The sequence below is a fragment of the Colobus angolensis genome, unplaced genomic scaffold (assembly GCF_000951035.1).
Source record: "Colobus angolensis palliatus isolate OR3802 unplaced genomic scaffold, Cang.pa_1.0 Scaffold13, whole genome shotgun sequence".
Classification (NCBI taxonomy): domain Eukaryota; kingdom Metazoa; phylum Chordata; class Mammalia; order Primates; family Cercopithecidae; genus Colobus; species Colobus angolensis.
The window spans coordinates 20,879,859-20,899,882 of record NW_012114252.1 but is presented as its reverse complement, the minus strand read 5'-3'; the positions used below and the strand labels follow the sequence as shown (position 1 = coordinate 20,899,882).

General features: G+C 52.1%; 1 protein-coding gene across 1 annotated transcript in view; it reads right to left on the bottom strand.

Annotated features, from left to right (window-relative positions):
- COL4A2 (collagen, type IV, alpha 2) overlaps window positions 1-20,024 on the bottom strand; it is a 205,673-nt gene that overhangs the window by 29,703 nt on the left and 155,946 nt on the right. The window contains exons 21-30 of the mRNA XM_011933880.1: window positions 18,886-18,978; window positions 17,430-17,593; window positions 14,169-14,241; window positions 13,971-14,077; window positions 10,132-10,333; window positions 9,674-9,733; window positions 8,628-8,684; window positions 6,416-6,523; window positions 2,970-3,191; window positions 1,467-1,628 (exon numbers count right to left, since the gene is read on the bottom strand). Of these exons, the coding sequence (XP_011789270.1) occupies window positions 1,467-1,628; window positions 2,970-3,191; window positions 6,416-6,523; window positions 8,628-8,684; window positions 9,674-9,733; window positions 10,132-10,333; window positions 13,971-14,077; window positions 14,169-14,241; window positions 17,430-17,593; window positions 18,886-18,978 (1,248 nt within the window). The remainder of the gene's footprint in view (window positions 1-1,466; window positions 1,629-2,969; window positions 3,192-6,415; window positions 6,524-8,627; window positions 8,685-9,673; window positions 9,734-10,131; window positions 10,334-13,970; window positions 14,078-14,168; window positions 14,242-17,429; window positions 17,594-18,885; window positions 18,979-20,024) is intronic.

Genomic DNA, 20,024 nt, shown 5'->3' with positions numbered 1-20,024 from the left:
AAAGCCCCCTCTGCCTCGGGGCTCTAACTCCTTAGCTCCAGCATTCACTCCTCGCAACCTTTGGCTCAGTCTTCCTATCCAAACCCCCAGCCCCTCATATCAGGTTCTCTTCCCCAGCCGGTCTGGGGGATCACAGGCTCCAAAGCGTTCCCTGGGCAATCCAGCCTCTGCTGGGGTGGTCCTCCTTCCTAGAGAGCATCCTGCATTCGAGTCCCAGCCTTCTCCCCTGCTGGTGCCAGGTACTTCTCCCCTTGGGCTTGCTCTGAACTGCCTGTCCCCGCCTCCCCCGGGTCACTGGGGGCCGCGGGGCCTGGTCACTCTGCTGGCTTGCCCAGGCCAAGTGGGAGCCTTTTAATGTGTGTGTCTCTCTCCCCACATAAAGTGTAGGCTTTAGTTCAGAACAGGCTTTCCCATGGGTCTCGTAAGCACCACATGAGGCTGTGTTCAGCTGATTCTCAGTAGTTGAGAACCAGCACCGCCCTGTCAATACTGAGATAGGAGCCTGAACCTCTGGCTCAGGTTTGCTACCCCGGGAAGCCAGTGGCTAGTGCGGCAATAGGGGAGTGGGCCCTGCCTGAGTCCAGCCCCCAGCTCTTGGACACAGGCGAGGCCCCACATGGGGGAAGCCAGCGTGTGTCTTCAAGTGGCGCGGCAGTTCCCTAGGAAGACCTGCTAAGGTCCTGGACAAAGCTGTCGCCTGACTGGCAAACCAGAGAAGTATGGTAAGACTGAGAGTTTCTAAAAGGTGATTGTGGTCCATGGAGACCACTCCTTATTAAGCAATTGCATCTTTCCCACTTTTCAGTTACAGTGTCCTTTGGTGACATAAAACACTTCCTTAAAAAGCTGTTTTTCTGGACAAAACAAAAAAGTAGGAAAGTGTATCAATTCCTCCAACCTGCACTGACAGTTTCACTGGACCATGCAGTGTACAAGTCTGGGAAACTGGCTGTGCTGAGTGCTGGAGAGTGGCCTGGCCAGCGGTGGGTGATGCCCATGGATGCTGTGCCCTGCTGTCTTCTGGGCCACCGCTGCCACCTGCCTTGGCCTCTGTGTGGTGGGCATGCAGCCGAGGCTCCCCTCCCTGCTACTCTGCTCCAGTCTATCCCCCCCAGTTTTCCACCTGCTTCCAACCCACACCCTGCACTTTCATAAAACAATTTCCCCTCTCCACATCAGAGCAGCAATTCTGAACTTTTGCAGTGGGAATTTCTTTCTTTTTCTTTTTTCCTGATGAAACCTCCCCTAGATCCTTAATATATATAATAAAAACAGAGGATGAGCCGATGTCTCAGGCTCTTTATGTCTCCTTGTTAGGCGAAATACACGTTCTGGTTTGGGAACCCCTGCAGCTCTTAAGGGGTTCCATGGAACAGAGTTTGAGAGCTCCACAGAGAAGGCAATGCTAGTTCTCTTGGCAGGACCAGTGAGGACCCTACTCATTTAGGGGAGGGCTGGAGTCTTACCTTCAAGACCTGGGATTCCTGGCAGCCCCAAGGGCCCCTCTTGGCCAGGAGCTCCTGGGAATCCATGCTGTCCTGGAGGCCCGGACAGGCCTGGCTGGCCGGAAGGTCCCGGAAGGCCCGGCTGGCCCTTCAGCCCTGGCATCCCAGGCATCCCTTGACTTCCTGCGGGAATCAGAGACAAGAGCTGTAGGGGCCGACTCTGGACTGTTTGTCACAGACAGCATCTCCCTCCACACACTCATTCTGTTCAAAGAGTACTTCATGCTTTTCTGGACTCGAGAGAATCAGGAAAATGCAAAGAAGTATAAAGGTATAAAATCGCGGTAACGCACACCATCACTCAGGGATAATGACTACCACTGAGCATTTCCTTCCTGCCCTTTTCCATTCCTACAAATAACTAGACCTTTGCAGAGTTGACATGGCACAATAAGTACAGTTTTAACCTAGTTTTCTTCACCTGACTTTACATTTTGAACATTGTGCCACATTTAAAAATAGTCTTTGAAACATTTAAATAACTACATGAATAAAACTCTATCACTGGAGACATTTAATGTATTCCATCGCATTCTCCCCACTTCTTTCACCCAGTGTGAACACCTGCTGTCCACAGCATCATCTTTCATTAAAGCTTGGGGCTGGGGTTCCCAAAGCCGATTTGGCATCAGTTGAACCCTTAAAGTCACTGGGTGCCTTGTCACTCATGAAATGTGGGTGCTCTACTTTGATAGAGATACATTGATAACATCGTAAACAACATTAACACATTTAAAAAAAGTATTAAGTTTTACACCAAGAAAATCGCACTCCAGATTATTCCTATTTTCCTTCTTCACCTCTGACTAAGCACGGTCAGGCCCATCATCTTTTCTTCATACCAACTGTACAGATTCTGCCAAGGAAACCAGTGAGCCTGTCACGGCCCCCGTCACGGCCAGGCATATGCAACTTGACAACAGATTACATCAGTTAATCCACACCTGTCAAAGTTCTCAGATGGCCACACTGCACCAACTACCGCAGGTATCATGGTGTTGTGTCACAGACACTTTTTTTTTTTTGAGACGGAGTCTCGCTCTGTCGCCCGGGCTGGAGTGCAGTGGCCGGATCTCAGCTCACTGCAGCCCGCCATTCTCCTGCCTCAGCCTCCCGAGTAGCTGGGACTACAGGCGCCCGCCACCACGCCTGGCTAGTTTTTTTGTATTTTTTAGTAGAGACGGGGTTTCACCGTGTCAGCCAGGATGGTCTCGATCTCCTGACCTTGTGATCCACCCGTCTCGGCCTCCCAAAGTGCTGGGATTACAGGCTTGAGCCACCGCGCCCGGCCGTCACAGACACTTTCTAAAGGAGCATTGGAAGGCCATGGGAGAAGGTACGCATGGCTGGCACCATAGGGCACTGTCGCTTCCTACCAAACCCCCTGGAAGGGACTGGGGTCGCCCTTGGAGGCCCTGTGCAGCCGGGGGGATGGGGACCCGGGCTCCCCGATGGGGCACTCACCTCTGAATCCAGGGGCGCCTCTGTCTCCGGGAAGGCCTTTAAACCCAGGCTGTCCAGGCACACCAGCATCTCCCCGTGGCCCGGGCTGGGCTCCCAGGACTTCTCCAGGAAGGCCCCTGTCCCCAGGGGGCCCGTCTGGCCCTGGCAGGCCGATGGGACCTGGGGGTCCATCTGGGCCAGGGAGGCCCACTGCGCCTTTGGATCCTCGGGGTCCTATGAACCCTAAAAGGAAACATGGGTGGGCCCCAAACCACAAGTTAGCCTGGTGATGTTCTAAGAGAAGTGTCAAAAAGAGGCTTGAAACAGCAAACATTTGGCTATGGGGTCCTCAGAAGGCATTCCTCAGCTCGAGCGCTTGTCCCTGTGGCCCTTCTTGGAACCTACAACCTTTGCCACGTTTTCTGTTGGTTACGTTTCTTCTGCTTCCCCCGCCATCTGGCCCCTAGCCCTAAAACTGAGCGAAGGTGGACAAGCCCTTACGAACGCCTCCTTGGACCTAGATTTGCATAATTCATGGCTTCCCCTGCTTTGCAAATAAGAACAGCTTTTTGTAGGACCTTCTAGGTTGTGGTGAGTGAGGAACAGCGAAATCCCAGGGAGGCAGGCACGAGCAGGGGGCCATCAAAGCCAAAATGCTGCCTGCCGTAACATCCCCCTGGTAGAAACCCACCACTGTCAGTTTGGAAACGCTTCGAAGAGGAACGACAGCCCTCTGCTGTATGGACCGTGAAAATCATCAAGTCCCGTCTGTGGATGGAGGGAAGGTGGCTGTCCTGTGTCTTCTGTGGCTGCCACTGGATCAAATGATCTCATCAGGTCACTTCCTTTTTCGGTGCAGTCAGCCCTGACGTGGCCTCAGAATGAACTCCCACAGCGGACAGTCATGCTGCGCTCAGAAGGAAAGGCTTCTGAGGTCACCACCACCCCCGCTGTGCACGCAGGAGAGAAGCCTGCGGCGGTGACACTGGCAGGTGATTCTGCGGGACAGGATCAAGCACACGACAGGCTCGGCACTCCTACGCATGGATGTGGAAAAGGGAACGCTCTCTGTGCTCTGTGGGGTGTATCCCACCAAAAGGATCCAATAAGCAGGGCCTTGGGCCCTCGTGGGCCTGTACAGCCATCCCTGTCTGCGAGCTGGGAGTGACTGGGACACAGAATAAAGGATCTGGATTAACCTGACGTTAATCAGCTAGACCGTACTTAGAGTTTCAACGGTGTGATTTACTCACAACGAAGAGACATGACTTTCCCTGGCCATGTTACAAGCTGTGCTCGGGGAGGCGTGCGCTTGGGTATGCCCGTGTGGGTCTCAGATCTGGAACAGACTCTCTCTGATTTTTGCAATCCTTGAGTTGGGCGTTTTATCCTCTTCTGCATGTGGCGACAGAAGTGCAGTATTATTTCAGCACCACAAAAAGTGACGTGCGTTTCAGAAACCGGTCAGTTCCTCAATCACCACCCACCCCCGGCCTGCCCCGGCCTCCGTTCATGATGTAAGGGCTCACATTTGATGGTGGAACAGGCTCCCAAGTCACGTGGGCAACTGTCCAAATCGCCTGACAATGGGCACATCCCATCCATTCCCCGCTACAGGGGAGCCCCGTATGGCGTTCACGCAGACATGGCTGTGCACTCCAATCATAATTACCAGAGAACTTTCATACTCACAGCAGCAAAATGTTCAAGCATTATCATCCTCCTCTCAAAATCATGAATGCTTAAACTTAGAATATATGAAATCATGAGAGTGGCAATGCTGCCCTTCTAAATACTTAGACTCTTCCAGCAGGGCAACCCCACCACAGAGACCCATCCCCGGGGCAGAGGCATGGAGACTTCCTTTGCTTCACTCGAATGCAGAGCTGTTTTGATCAGGGTCTTGATACAGACACAGAAAGTCTGCTTCCCAATTTTGAAAAACATGGAGAAACCATCATACGAAAGGAAACAGGGTCGGGGTTTGGAACAATCCCTGTGGGCTGCAACACGAAATTCAGAAAGATAGCATCTATCAGGGACCGACAGACACTTCTGCATTGAGACTTAAACCAGCTCTCTGAGTGGAGATCAGGGGAGGGGCAGGGTTCAGTCAGTCTTCACTGGGAACATCTGCAGGATGCTCAACCTAAGGGTGCAACAGTCCCGACGTTCTGTGTGATGTTCAGACACGGGGAGCGCTTTTTTCAGTTTCTAGAGCCCAGCTGGAAAGGAATCCTGATAAGTGGGGGTCCTAGAAGGTTGCTCAGAATTCCAACGGCATGGAAAGATGTCATTAAAAGAAAGTGTGTGTTCCCGGCGTCAGTTCTGCCTGTTCATGAGACGTCTGTGGGAGATGAGGCCCCTCTCTCAGGGTGTGTGGTTACGAGGAAGTCAACTGTGTGGCTCAGGAACAGCCCAGTGAGAACTCCCTGGGAGGCAGGCTGTGTTCCAGGGAGGAACTTTCTAGCAACAAGAGGGTTCCAATGTAGGTGACAAGCGGGATTCCAGCAGAGGCTGGAAGAACCTGCCCAGGACCCTGTGGATGGATGTTTCATCTTGGGTGGAAAGTTGTCCATAATGGCTTCCATGGTTTCATTAGACACACACTATTGAAGATCGGCAGGCCGAGGCGGGCAGATCACCTAATGCCAGGAGTTCGAGACCAGCCTGGCCAATATGGTGAAACCCTTGTCTCTACTGAAAATACATAAACCAGCCAGGTGTGGTGGCACACGCCTGTAGTCCCAGCTACTTGGGAGGCTGAGGCAGGAGAGTCGCTTGAACCCTGGAGGTGCAGGTTGCAGTGAGCTGAGATTGTGCCATTGTACTCCAGCCTGGGTGACAGAGTGAGACTCCATTTCATTAAAAAAAAAAAAAAAAGACGTGCATGCCCCTGCAATCAAGGCAGTGCCATCATACTCACGCACATCGCCTGTGGCACAACTGCAGGACACCTACGTCTGTGGACGCCAGGCTGCATTCCAGAGCACACGGACATGCAAGTGGGTACTCCTCACCAGAGCTGGTTAAGGGAAATCTCGTTTTCCTCCACATCCAGATTAATGCCTTAAGCTCTTGCAGCCACATCGTGAGAGGGCTATTTATGCCTTTAAGGGTTCTCTCAGGAGAGGATAACTTTGTGTTGCCTTTAGAATGTTTAATATTAATCATTATTAACACCGAGGACATACCTGGGAGACAGGTGTTGCGGAGGACAGCCATTCTGCAACACCTGTCTCCTTTTCCCTGCAAGATCTGTAGGTAGCTTCTGCAAAAACCCAGTACAATATCAGTGACGAAAAATCAAGAATTTCTAATCTCCCAAGGACAAATGCAAAAGTTGTCAAGTATTTATCAAAACAGTTTCTACAAATCGGAAGATAATAGAGCTAGATGCTGACGAACCACACACAGCTCCCCGCCCTGGAACCCAGGGGCTGAAGGGGGGTCTGATCTCAACTCACCTGGGGGTCCTGGGAACCCTTCACGACCTGGATCTCCTGGCAAACCCTTGGGCCCTGGTCCTCCATCAGCTCCTGAGAAGCCTGGGATTCCTCGGAGGCCTTTGGCACCTAAACACCCAAATAAACCACAGACCACATCAGGTCCCACGAGGATAAATGGGTGTGGTCATGCTTGGCATCCGACTTAATGTGGATCTCATGAAACCGAGAAATAATGGGGCTGGGGGGAATGTCAGCCTGAAATAGCATCTCCAGGCTTACAGAATGGTTTTCAGTGTTTAAAATCCTGTTTACAGACTGGAACCATAATAACAATAATATCCAATATTTAGATTCTACAGTGCTCTAAATGAGGGCTTTGGCGGTGGGGTCAGAATGCCTGGCTGTAAATTTTGGCCCTACCTATTCTATCCATGCGACCACTGACAACTTTCTGTGCCTCAGTCTCCTCATCTGTAAAGTGGGGAGAATGACTGCCTGCTTCATGGGGATCCCATGAGGACTATGAGTTGACTCTTCTCAAACACTTGAACCCTGCTTGGCCCAGTGTGTGGGCTCCAGAAGTGTTTTCTGGTAATTGTCACAAAACCCAGCTGCCACGCTTTTTCATCCCCGTTCCTGGCGTCTGGGGAAGGGGATGTGTGTGACGCAAACCTACCCTCCACTCTTGGAAAGTGCTGTGCAGACAGCGGGAGTGAGAGGGAGGAGTGGATGGGAGGCCAGCAAGGGGCTCCCAGCAACGGGGGCCTGGGCATGAAATGGAAATAACCGGGCACTGCTGGGGGAGCCCCAAAGCCACAGAAACCCACACTCGGACCGCTGAGGCTTTCCAGGGGACCGGCCTTGGCACACGGCTGTGGTCTGGGTGTGTGCTGAGCATGCTGGCCTCTGGTTCTCCCTGACCATCTGAGACATGCGGAGTTGTCACCATTTTGGGGGCTGCTGTATGAGTGACGGTGTTGAAATCCATGGATGGAATTAGACTGGGGGCAGGTCTAATGGAATGCGGAAGATACAAGCCCAGTTCTCAGAAGACAACACAAGGAGCCTTTACCTCTCTGCTCATGGTGCAAATGATACCTCTGCATTTGTCCTGTGGTTCCCAGACCCTGTGACCATGGTGAACTCCGCAGACGCCCTTAGGCGCAGGGCACACAGAATGCGTCTGCCCACTTTCCTAACTCTCAGTGCTGGTCGTACTACACTGGTGTCACTCTTTACAGTTTATCACGGGAAGCGGTGAGGGCACGATTTGTGCAGCAGGAAGCATCTAGAACGCCTGTCTGCACTATTCGTCTTGCACAGGTGGGGACTCAGTTCCAGAAGGAACAAGTGAGAACAGCTCTGGCTGTGTCTTGTGCTTGCAACACTGTTATCCAAGTGACCTGCTTCCCCGGCCCCATCACGGGTCGAGTGGAAGAGACATCCAAAGGGGAATTCCTACCGCTCAGAGAACTCACTTTCCTCAGGTTGATGGACACAGGCACAGGGCCACCTCTCATGCTCCAGCCCTCCTCTCCTGGCTCTGTGTTCCCCGATGCTCACAGACCCACGGAGACCCTGACGCAGGGCAGTAGAGTCTGGGTGCAGGCAGGGGATCCCCAGAGCAGTGGTGGCTAGCCAGGGCCCCACCGCCAACACTGGACACGTCATCCCCGAGAAAGCACGGGTGGCCCTAAGCACGGGCTCTGTGAAGAGCGTCCAGACTCTTTCTCACACAGGCTAGGAGACGGCCTGGGCCAGCAGACAGAAGCCCAGGTCCTCCCAGGTGCTAGAGACACACACTCTAGCCTTGTTTACTCCTGTTTCCTGTCAGTCAAAACCCAAAAGAAAGAATCCTCTCCTGTAAGTTCTTCCCCTAGATCCTGGGATGGAAAGGCATACAATGAAAATACATAGAGGTTCAACCCCTTTCCAGTCCTAAACATGAGGCTTCCATCTCTGCCCCTGGGGGCGTTCCCCTGCGACCATGGCTGAATTTTCTCTTGTAGCCTGGCCCCAACTCAGTGTCAGCTACCAGACTCCTTTTTCTATAGTGGCAAAAGACAGTGGGCTCCCCATAGATGCAAGACCAGTTTCTGCTGAGATGCTGGACACGACCATGTCTGGGACGGGGGATACAGGATCAGAGGAAAGATGCGCGAGGGAGACACAGAAGCGTGAAGATGTGGGAGGAAGGCTGGGTGCACTCCGGGTTCCCTCTGTGCATTACCTGAGGGTCCTGGGGGTCCTGGCAGGCCTGGTAATCCCTTGGGCCCTCCTACGCAACCTGGGGACAGAAAGGAGAAAAGATGAGCCCAAGCAATCCTAAACGCTGAGTCCCACGACCTTGGGGATCCCCAAGGTCAAAAGCACGAGCCATGCAAACCGGCTACCATTCTGGGATCAGAGTAACTGAATGATTTAATTCATCTTGGTTCTGATGTAAATACAAGTTTAATTTCATTGTGTAATGAAATCAAAATATTCGTATAAAATGCAAACTAAGCCAGTCCAGTCAAATAAAAACTGACACTGCGCCGGCAAACAATTGAGTCCGTCCTGCAGGGCAGTAGCCTGGGTGCAAACCGAGTTAATCCGGCTGCTACCCTGCAAGTCAGTGTGGATGCTTTTCTTTTGTCTGGAAGCGTCTATCAGCGATGGAGATAGCCTGCGATTTCAAAATGAATTATTTGACTTCTCCTTTGGGACTCTGTCTCCTTTCAGAGTGAACCACAGCAATGAGACACCTTGCAAAATTAAATCAAGGCTGCGGGCACTTCTGGTTGGTGTGGCCGGGAGCAGGGACACTCCAGCTGGGGTACTGTGCTGTCTGCCCTTTGTCTAAGAGGCTCTCTTGCAAAGAAGAGTTACTCTTGGAGCTTTCTTTTGTCTGTGAGCCTGGGAATCTGGACCAGGCTTCCATCTTGGCCTGACATCCTGGCCACTGTCTGTGTTCTGGGCTGGGCTCAGCCTCTTCTGCCTGGACCCTCCTGGCAGCACATGTGCCTGTGGAGCTGACTTGGAATGCACTGGCACTTTCCAGTGAACAAGGATTTCTGATGAGAGGGGACTGGTCAAACGTCTCTCCGTCTCTACCAGGTTGTTATTCACGCAATGCATAGTGTTCACCAGGCCACTCTGCTAGTGCCGTGGAAATCAAACGTGGCTTGCACATATTATTAATATTTCTTATCCCATGCACACTGCAAGAGCATAACCAGCAGACCAACGGAGAGTTCTCTAGTGTCCTAAAGCCACCTGCACTTCCCAGAGTACCTGGCTGGATGGCCTCCTGTCTGTCACCTCCAATGGGCCTTTTCTCATCTGTGTCACAATCTGGGGGGAAGACAAAGGACAGGGTGAGGCAATTTTGAAACAGGTAAGAGTGACTGGCTCGTCTGGGGTGTGCAGACGTGTGAAGGTATGTGTGCCGCGTACGTTGCTGGAGGGGGCAGGAAGGCTGTGGTGTGGGCACGGAACGGGAAAGCCATCTCTGAACTTTTGGGCAAGGCCTCTATCACTGCAGTCCTAGAGGAGAGGCTGCGTGTTCCAGCTGCTGAGGGGAGGCTGGTGGGGGCCCAGAAACCCCACAGCTGGGTCATCCCTCGTACGTGTGAGGACAGATGAGGCCAAACAGCATCCTCATCTGACTCTCCCAGGAAACGTCCACGTTGACGAAGAAAAGCGTGGAATGTCTCAGACTGTGAAAGGTAAACGGGAGGATTCCTTCATACCTCTTTGTCCTGGGGTCCCTGCGGGGCCAGGAGGGCCCGGGAAGCCCGGTGGTCCAGGTAAGCCGGCGTCTCCAGGGAAACCACGCTGGCCTTTGAAGCCGGGAAGGCCCAGTCCTGGGGGACCCACTTCTCCCGGAGTACCTTTCGTTCCAGGTGTTCCTGGATAGCCCGCGTCCCCGGGAGGGCCCCTGATGCCATCGCCCTGTGTGAAAATTCAGTTTATTTCTTAAAACACATACTAATGTTAAGGATCGCCTCGACGTCCCTGTTTCCTTTCCCATTTCCTGGAATCCTGAGCTATGGATCCAGAACAGAAAGACAACAGAGATGAACAGGAACCTGCTGCCACGGTTAGCCAGGTCACAGGAGCCAGCGACAGACTGTGTAGCAGTCTAAGCAACGGCACAGAAGCCGGCTCTGGAAGTCATGTGCACACGCTTGAGCATTTCTCTCTTCCCACCCGCCAGCTCCCCTGCATCAGCCTGGGTCTTCATCCCCAGAACAGTGAAGGCCTAGGCTTCTGCGTTCTACTGCGGGTGGAGGGAGAAATACATGATTTTGTTGTTGTAATTTAGCATCGGTGAAATGGCTTCTATTCATAAGGGATGCTACGTTGTTAGAGGAAAGGAAGCTAATTTGGACGAGGAAAGAGCCGTGTAACTCTCAGAAGTCAGGAGAGATTACAGGATTGGGAATGGAGAGGGGCTGCCCTGTGGAGGAAAGCACCAACTAGGGGGTGCTGGTGGGAGGTGCAGGGATGGGGTGGGGACGCCGGCAGCAGTGATGCTGGTGTGATCTGTGCACACACCACGGCCCGGCTTGGTGCTGTCCCTACGTGCTGGTGAAACAGCTGTGCACATAAACCCCAGCCCATCTGCCGAGGCATGGGACGAGGCTGGGTGTTCTTACCGCAACGAGGCAGCTGCTTATAACAAATCAAACCCTGCTCTCCACCGACACCACAGCCCCTTCCTTGTCAAAGGCATGATGGAGTGGGACAGGGACACCAGTCCAGCCCTATTTATGGGACCCTGATTAAGTGGTGCACCCCTGTGTTTTAGCTTTTTTTCATAGGGGAGGGGGACACAAGGCTGTTGCAGAGATCATAGGGCAGATGCCCCAAACTTAGTGGACAGCGATGGGGATAACGCCACTGGAAGGTGGCGAGGGCAGGATCATGAGTTTTCTAAAGTCAGAAGTTGACATTCTTGGCTTAGAGATGCTACCAAACAAGGAAGGAACACAAGCACTATGAAAAGCCCCTACACCCCGAGAATGGGAAGCTGAGGCTGCAGGGTTCTCCCTGACCCTAACCCTCACTCCTACCCCTACCCCTGCTCCCACCACCCGCCCCCAGCTGGGCTGAGACTGGCAGCCAGGCTTAGGAGCTGCAGGGGTGGGTGAACCCCAAGGCTGGACAGGTGCACCTCCTGATCACCAACTTCATGAGGCACCAACTCCAGGGAAGGCCACCACTACTGTAACAAATCCAGACTCAAACAGACCACACACACACACACAGCACACCACACACCACATATACACCCACCACCCCCACCCCACATGACACTGAACAGGCCAAAGACTGTTCCAACCACAGGAATCATCACTCATCCTCCTCTTCTGGCTAAAGTGACCAATTATGGCTTTGCCTCTTATTTAACCCTGTTGCCTCCCAGATAAGATTTTTAAGACACCCAATCATAGAATTATCTGTGTTCTCTGGCCCCAAAAAACTGCACTTAAACTGTAAAGATGTGGACCAGGTGTGGTGGCTCATGTCTGTAAAACCAATGCTTTGGGAGGCCAAGGCGGGAGAATCACTTGAGCCCAGGAGTTTGAGACCAGCATGGGCAACATAGAGAGAGCTCAACTCTGCAAAAAATTTTAAAAATATTAGGTGGGTGTGCTGGCGTGCACCTGTGGTCCCAGGTACTCAGGAGGTTGAGGCAGGAGGATGGCTTGAGCCCAGGAGTTCAAGGCTACAGTGAGCTTTGATTGTACCACTGCACTCAAGAGTGTTGCTACAGACATGACCCACATTAAAACGAGAGAAGACATGGGTTATGGAATGAGGCAAATAAGTTGCAAACAGAATTCAGGTGTGAGGCTCTGAGGGGGAGGAAGAGAGTTATGAGTTCAACTATCCTCCCATGATGCCGAAGTCTTTTTTTTTTTTTTTTTTTGAGACGGAGTCTTTCTCTGTCGCCCGGGCTGGAGTGCAGTGGCCGGATCTCAGCTCACTGCAAGGTCCGCCTTCCGGGTTTACGCCATTCTCCTGCCTCAGCCTCCCGAGTAGCTGGGACAATAGGCACCCACCATCTCGCCCGGCTAGTTTTTTGTATTTTTTAGTAGAGACGGGGTTTCACCGTGTTAGCCAGGATGGTCTCGATCTCCTGACCTCGTGATCCACCCGTCTCGGCCTCCCAAAGTGCTGGGATTACAGGCTTGAGCCACCGCGCCCGGCCGATGCTGAAGTCTTAACCCCCAGGACCCAGACATGTGATCTTATTTGGAAATAAGGTCTTTGAGGGTGCTCAAGGTCAGATGAGGTCTTTAGGATGGGCCCATTTCAATGTGACCACTATCTCTATAAAAAGAGGAAATTTGGACCCAGAGACAGACACATTGAGAGGACAGATGATGGGAAGACACATGGAGAAGACAGCTATCTATAAGCCAAGGAATGCCAGAGCCCCCAGAAGCTGGGAGAGAGGCAGGGACAGATGCTCCCACACTGTCTCAGAAGGAACCAGCCCTGCAGACACCTTGATGTTGGCTTCCAGCCTCCAGAGCTGTCAGACCACATATTTCTGACGTCTAAGTCGCCCAGTCTGTGGCAATTTGTGACCTCAGCCCCAGAAAACCAGTACAAAGAGCTTAAGGAAGCATAGGCTTGGTGACCAGAGGGAGGAAAATGGAATCTAGACAATAAAGACCTGAGAAATAAGGTTGCAGGGTCCTGAGAAGAGAACGCTCCAGAGCTGGCAGTGGGAAAGGCGTGGTGGCAGGGGAGGCTCAGAGGCCGGAGGGTGCACAGGAGGGCGTCTCGTCTCCCTCTGTGACTGCCTCCCTTGCCTCTGACCTCAGCCTCCCCCGAGGAAACAATGCTGGGGTCTCTGCAGGCTACTAGATAGCCCCTCCTTCAACACCAGTGTGTGTTTGTTGCAAAAATGAAATTGTATATTTTACGATTTACCTTGGAAAAATAGGGTTCTGTCACCCGTTTTAGAATATTCTACTTTTGGCCGGGCGCGGTGGCTCAAGCCTGTAATCCCAGCACTTTGGGAGGCCGAGACGGGTGGATCACGAGGTCAGGAGATCGAGACCATCCTGGCTAACACGGTGAAACCCCGTCTCTACTAAAAAATACTAAAAAAAACTAGCCGGGAGAGGTGGCGGGCGCCTGTAGTCCCAGCTACTCTGGAGGCTGAGGCAGGAGAATGACGTAAACCCGGGAGGCGGAGCTTGCAGTGAGCTGAGATCCGGCCACTGCACTCCAGCCTGGGCGACAGAGCGAGACTCCGTCTCAAAAAAAAAAAAAAAGAATATTCTACTTTTTTTGGGCGGGGGCGGGTCTTAGTCTGTTACACCACGACAAGTATTTATTTGCTCATTGACTTTTAAATGTTCACTCGGAGCTTGGCTTCCAACTTCATTCACCGTTTCCTAAAAAATCTGATTTCTGCTCATGAAAAATAGAATGAGCAGAATGAGCAACCTGTCCTATGCACGGGTTGGTTCAGTGCTCGTGTCAATACTGTTTGCTTCTTGGGTGTCTGGAGAACCTGAAGGACAAAGAAGAGAGGACGGAGCTGCCGCAGTCTGTGGCTACTCACGGGAGGGCCTGGGAGGCCGGGGAATCCATCGAGCCCATCGCGGCCTGGGCTGCCATCATCACCTTTCATCCCGGGCACACCTGGGACGCCGGGCTGTCCCCGCTCACCTGGAAAGGGATTTGCATGTGAAGCTGCCCAGGCAGGCACCCACAGGAAGGCTCAGTGCCCCAGGAGCCACATGGCCAGTGAGGAACTGACCTTTGGTCGTGATTGTTCTGGAATCTCCTTTTGCTCCTTTGGGCCCAGGAGCACCAACGTTGCCAGGGACTCCCTGTGGAAAACAGACAAAAAAAAGTCTTCCTCCTTCGTACTGTGAGGGCATCTGAGAAGATGGCTGGCAAGCTTTTTCATCTCACACAGCAGCAGGCAGTCACCCGTCCCCAAGCCGAGCGCCACCCGAGGAGCACTTTCTGCGATGCCGGACACGTCCCTATCCAGCTGCCCAGTGTGGGGCCACTGGCCGCAGTGGCTGTGGAGCACTGGAACTGTGGATGGCGGGACTGAGGAACCGGATGGTACCTTTTCTTTAATTTTAAATAATTACAATGCGTCTGGGCGCAGTGATTCACTCGTGTAATTGCAGCACTTTCAGAGGCTGAGGTGGGCGGATCACTTGAGGTCAGGAGTTTGAGTTCAGCCTGGCCAACATGGTGAAACCTCATCTCTACTAAAAATACAAAAACTTAGCTGAGTGTGGTGGTGGAATGCAGTGGCAGGCGCCTGTAATCCCAGCTACTTGGGAGGCTGAGGCAGGAGAATCACTCGAACCCGGGAGGTGAAGGTTGCAGTGAGCCGAGATCTTGCCACTGCATTCTAGCCTGAGTGACAAAATGAGACTCTGTCTCCAAAAATAAATATAAATAAATAAATAAATACAATGCAGTGGAAGTAGCCACAGGTGGTTGGACAGGGAAACCCAGGTCCTAGGCCCATCTTCAGTGTCCCTGGGCTCTGCCCAACGGTGCAGATCTGTAGGCTCCAGCCCGGGGCAGCTTAATCATTGCCTTTGTGTCCACAGAGGCCCCAGGGATTCACGGGCTCAGCGCCTTTTGAGAAGCGCTGCACTAAAGGTCAAGGTGACTTCCTCTAAACCACGGCTGTTTAGGAGCCAAGCAGGTTAATCCACGTATGGAGGGTAAAATTTTGTGATAATATTGAGAACAATAAATGGTATTTAATAGACATGCGTTTCCTGCACTGAGGTTAAGGTTGGAAGAAAAAGATACTTTAGAGAGAAGCTGCCTGCAGGGACTCTCAAATCGCAGCCTGGAAAACGGCGTCTAGCTCTTTCCACGATGAGCAGGGTACCCGTCAGGGGAGTGTTTTCAAATGTGAGCTGTGCTAGCTTTTGGCATATCTCAGTTGACGGTATTTCCAAGAATATGGGAAGGTGTGGAGTTGCTTTAATTAAATGGAATGTTGCAAGTGACTGGGAGTTTCCCTTCTCCTAGAAAATTCCGCAGATTCTTGATGTATTTAGTGCTTTGCAACATTACTTTAGAATCTAGAAAGAGTTCCTCACAGACAGACCAGGCCCAATCAATCAATACACGCTGGTTACATGGATGGAGAGATGGACTTATTGACCCACTCCCACACTTAAAGCACCCTGCCAGACTCTACCAGCACAAATATTAAAAACCAAAAACCAAACAAACAAAAAAAAACCAGCCACCCAAAAAAACGAACCAAAAAACTCCCAGATGGTCTCAGGTACTCCCACTGCAGTGGGGTTTCCAGACACACAATCACAGCATTCAGTGCAGGACACCAGGCACAGCCAGAGGCATCTGAACAAAAGCTCTGTGGACGTGTGTGCTCGGAAGGTTTTAGACATTTCAGGGGCACAGAATGGGATCCATTTGGCTTCTAGGAAATATTCGGTCACTTTTTAAACAACTGAGGATCCTACTAGCTTTGCCATTGGTATATTTGCAGTTCTCACCACATGCACTTTTTCTGAATACTGGAGCCACTGTTACTGCTAGACAGCTGTGATTCGGAGACCGTATCCTTTTTAAGCTGGGATAAAACAGAGCACCCACTATTTGTTGTTCAATTTTCCTGTTTGTCTTCTGAGAAAACCTAGGGCCTGGATCAGCGAGGTGCCCGGGTCTCATTTTCACCTGCACAGCTCCGTGCCATGAAGCAGTTGGGAGTCACGACCGCCAGCAACACGGCTCTGCGGGGCTGCAGTTCTCTTAACTGCTGTGGACTCAGATCCGTTACATTTTCTTGGCCAAGTGTCCGGACCAACTGTTTTTCCTCTATTGCTGAATATGCAAAATCATGAACTTTTTGCTTTATAAATTTCCCAAAGTTCTTTTTTGAAGTTAAACAATCAACAAAAAGTATAATTTCTTCGTCTCCATCTGAAATTCACTGTGAACTCTTTGGTCAGCTAAAATCTGCCACGGAAGAAAGGTCTGCTGCAGGTGATCTTTTCATAAGGCACAGAATAAAGGCATGAGCTGGTGTGTGTGGGGTCCACGCCTCCACACAAGCACGTGCACGGTTTAAAAATCAAAAGGTCTTGCTTTTTATCAGGTGAAGGAAGCCTTCCAACAATGCTAAATCAGGTCTTGCTCAACTTGAGAAGGTGAATATTTGATAAATAAATCATGTCTTTTACATGAAAAATGATAGGTTTTTTTGAGATGTAATTCATATAGCACAAAATTCACTGTCTTAAAGCATAAAATTCGGTGATTTTCAGTATTTTCACAAGGATGTGTAACCATCACTCCTATCTAATTCCAGAACATCTTCATTATATCAAAGAGAAACCTCATACCCATTAGGCAGGTACTCCGCACCCCCACTCCCACCTGTGGCAGCCACCAATCGACTTCCTGTTTCTAGGTTGCCTGTGTGGACATTTCACAAGAACAGAATGAGAGAGCATGTGACAGCACATGTCCTTCTGTGTGGGTCTCAACCCCCATGGTATAGCACGTTCCCGGTTCATCCGCAGTGAGGTATGGATCAGCACCTCGCTCCCACGTGAAGGTGAGCACTATTCTGTGGTTTAGATGCTGTATAGATTTAGTTGATCCATTCATCAGGTGATGGACATTTGGACAGTTTTCACCTTCTGTCTATTTTGAACAATGCTGCTCTGAACATTGGTGTATGCGTGCTTGCGCGGACAAGTGCTTTCAAGTCTCTTGGGCATGCACCAGGAGTGGCATTTCTGGGTCAAGTGGTGACCCCCTGTTGAACTCTTTCAAGAGCTGTCGGCTGCGGTTCCCACAGCAGCGCCCCTTCTCAGTCTCACCAGTGGACGTGTACAAAGTCCACTCTGGAGCACGCGGGTTTTTTGAATGCTTTAGCCATGCCTTGGGTCCATGAGTGTTGCTGGTCTGAAGCTGTATAAACTTAGGAGATAAAAGGCAAGAACGGGACACCTGGGGAGTCCTCAGAGTGTCTTGCCAGCTTCATGATGAAATTGTTCCTTACCTTGAGCCCTGGGAACCCAGGGAGGCCGTGTTGGCCAGGGTCTCCTTTGTCCCCTTTCCTCCCCGGCTCCCCGTTGATGCCTGCGAAGCCCTTGGGTCCTGGCAGTCCCGGAGGACCTCTGACAGGTTCGTCGCCTTCTGCACATCTGCAGTCCCCAGCGTCACCTGCAGAGGAGGGAGAGGAGGGCCTCCTTGTTCCGCATTCCTCTCAGCGTGGCGGGGAGAGTGGGGCGCCGCACTTGGTGCTTTATGGACACTGCCTGTTCTGAAGGGCACTATGACCCCCATTTCTTAGATGGGAAAACTGAGGCTCAGACTAAGCGACTCAAGTGTTCATTCACAGTTTCATGGGGTTCAGAATTTGACTCTGATGTTTACTAAAGATACTTAAAAACTGGGACCACACTCAGAGGCGTAGGCTGAGTTGTGGGGAGTGTGAAGGAGGTTAAGGAATTCAGCACTTGGAGCTGAAGATTGCCACCACTGGGCCTGCGGGCCGAGGGGAGGAGCTGGCTCCAGGGAGCTGTCAGGGAGGGCAAGAGCCCTGGCCTCAGAGGCCAAGGTGATGAAAGGTCATGGGTGAGCAGGGAAGACATGTCTGACCTCTTCCGCTGTGTTGCCACAGCTGAACCCAGGGAGCCGGGCAGCAAGGGAGTACTATGCTGGCAGCAGGGGTTGGCTTCGCCAGGGCAGAGACGATGCCCAGTGGGGAGGCCCCGCTTCCTCCAGATCCTGGGGTGCCTGCTATCAGGTCATGCTCATCCACAGTGCGCTGCTGAATGCACCGCACATCCCACATATGCCAAAACGGCCAGGGCGTGGTAAGTGCCAGGAAGTGCCCTGCCGTGTTCCGGGAGGGGAGAGCTGAGCAGGAGCACACTCTGAACCACACTGGGCCCGCAGAGCCTCACAGAGGATGGCCTCGAGCTAGGGGCAGAGTCCCTGAGGTGACTGGGAAGGGTCAGGTGCAAAGACCACCGGTTCCAAGTTCACCTCCTCATCAACGGGAAGGGAGACCCAGGCAAGCCACGTCACTCCACCGAGTCTCAGTGGGACCAGGGATGGTGACTACACCAGCACCTTGCCATGGACAGAGCTCTCTACAGACTTCTGTGACAATGCCTCGGAGCTGAGCCCCGGAGACATTACCTGAGTGCAGCCTAAGAAATAACTGTTTTCCCTTTTAACCCAGCACAGGACTCAGCGCTGCTAGGAAGGTCAGTGAAGAGGATGGAGAGCAGGGACGGTGAGCCTGGGGGCCGAGTGCTCAGACAGCACCACTGGCTCCATGTGACTGCCTCTCAGTGTTACCGCCATGGGGACAGGAGGCTGGGAGGGACATGCAGGCTCATTTTCATCTCCAAACACATGCGTGGGGGATGGATTTCAGCTTCTGTAAGGTGAGGGAGTCGGAAAAGCCAGGCTGTCCTTATCCCATCCCTCCCAGACATTCTTACCTTTCCATCCCTTTGGTCCGCGGGCTCCAGGGGAGCCGGAAAGCCCAGGAAAGCCTGGTCTTCCTTCCGCTCCTTTCAGCCCAAACAGGAAGCCTAGAGAGACAACCACAGACGCAGGGCATCAGCCCCATGGATGCCTGGGATCCCACACAGACGCGGGGCATCGGTACCATGGATGCCTGGGGTCCCACACAGATGCAGGGCATCAGCCCCATGGATGCCTGGGGTCCCACACAGACGCAGGGCATCGGCACCATAGGTGCTCAGCGTCCCACCCAGTAGTGGGGCACGAGCATCAAGGACATCCAGGGTCGCCCCCAGACACAGGGCACGGGCACCACAGAGACGCCTGGCGTCTCATTCAGCCCAAGGCTTTCAGCCAAGCCTCCCCAAATGATCCATAAACCACAATTCCAAAAATAAAAGCACATTTTTTCAAGAGAAAATGTAGACTGTTTTGTGGCGACAGCCTTCAGGGTTGGAAAGAAATGTAAGAGTCTCCAAATTTAATTTTTCCATTAAAGTATAGGGAGAACAATTATTCCTTTTGAGAAACATTGAGTCCAAAGAAAAGTTTCGATTTTTTGATCATGTAACTTGGATTCCAAGACTGCTACTCACTTCTGGTTCCCCCCAAAAAATTAAAAAAAAAGATGAACTCAGTTTCCCATTTTGATCTTTTTCTGATACAGGAATGGGGGCACACGTGTGCATCCCCCCAGAACAGTTTCTCCTTTCACGCCTCACATGCACACACACGGAGTTAGCATAACTGTTATGCTAATTAAATATTGTGGCCAATCTGGATTCAGCATGGTCAACCATATTGGATGACCTCACCCACCACCTTCCCTTTCTAACCCTCTCCCCACCAACTCCTGCAGGGCTCAATGATCCAGGCGGGGACATCCCTGATGGTTGACCGTGCAAGAAAAGCGTTCTTAACGCCAGCAAAGTGCGCACCGTCGCATTGGAGAAGAGTGCCATCTTGTGGCAGAAGGAGGGTGCACGTCTGCAGGACACACAAGCCGCTGCTGGGGGCAGGCTCTGCAGGTGCCCCTCCTCGCTGTTCAATAGGGTGAGAGCTCCAACGGGCAAATGGCTCTGCCCCCAACAAATTAAAAAGGCACGTTGCTATA